Source organism: Aptenodytes forsteri, unplaced genomic scaffold (genome assembly GCF_000699145.1).
Source record: "Aptenodytes forsteri isolate BGI_AS27 unplaced genomic scaffold, ASM69914v1 Scaffold284, whole genome shotgun sequence".
NCBI lineage: Eukaryota > Metazoa > Chordata > Aves > Sphenisciformes > Spheniscidae > Aptenodytes > Aptenodytes forsteri.
Window position 1 is genome coordinate 2,694,396 of NW_008794445.1, and position 402 is coordinate 2,694,797.

General features: G+C 68.7%; 1 protein-coding gene across 1 annotated transcript in view; it reads left to right on the plus strand.

Moving 5' to 3' along the window:
* The window catches only part of CACNA1I (calcium voltage-gated channel subunit alpha1 I), a 165,795-nt gene extending 165,426 nt beyond the window's left edge, over positions 1 to 369 (plus strand). Inside the window, 1 exon segment of the mRNA XM_019474817.1 lies at positions 1 to 369. This exon segment is cut by the window's left edge and continues 28 nt beyond it. Coding sequence (XP_019330362.1) covers positions 1 to 369 — 369 coding nt within the window.
* Positions 370 to 402: the final 33 nt, after the last annotated feature.

The window sequence follows — 402 nt, forward strand, 5'->3', positions numbered from 1 at the left end:
ACCGGCCTGCGTGGGGGTGGCAACAACAGTGAGCCCTCGGAGACCCTCAGCAGCCTCTCGCTGACCTCCCTCTTCTCGCCCCCGCCGCTGGGGCTGACGCTGGTGAAGAAGTGCAGCAGTACCAGCAGCCTCCACACCAGCCCCTCGCCCCGCCGCCCCACCGCCCACCACGCCAAGCCCTTCTACACCGTTGATCCCCGGGGCTTCCTCTCGATGCCCTCCTGGGTGACAGACTTCTGCAAGGACACCCCCTCGCCCAGGGAAGGAGAGGAGCCAGATGGCCCTGGCAGACTGGGGACGGGGGACCGCGGCTCCCCGCTCCCATCTGAGCTGGAGCTGGGCGACGGAGTCAGCAAGAGGAACAGATGAGGGTCCCTGGGGCGCAGGGAAGGGAGCGTTCGG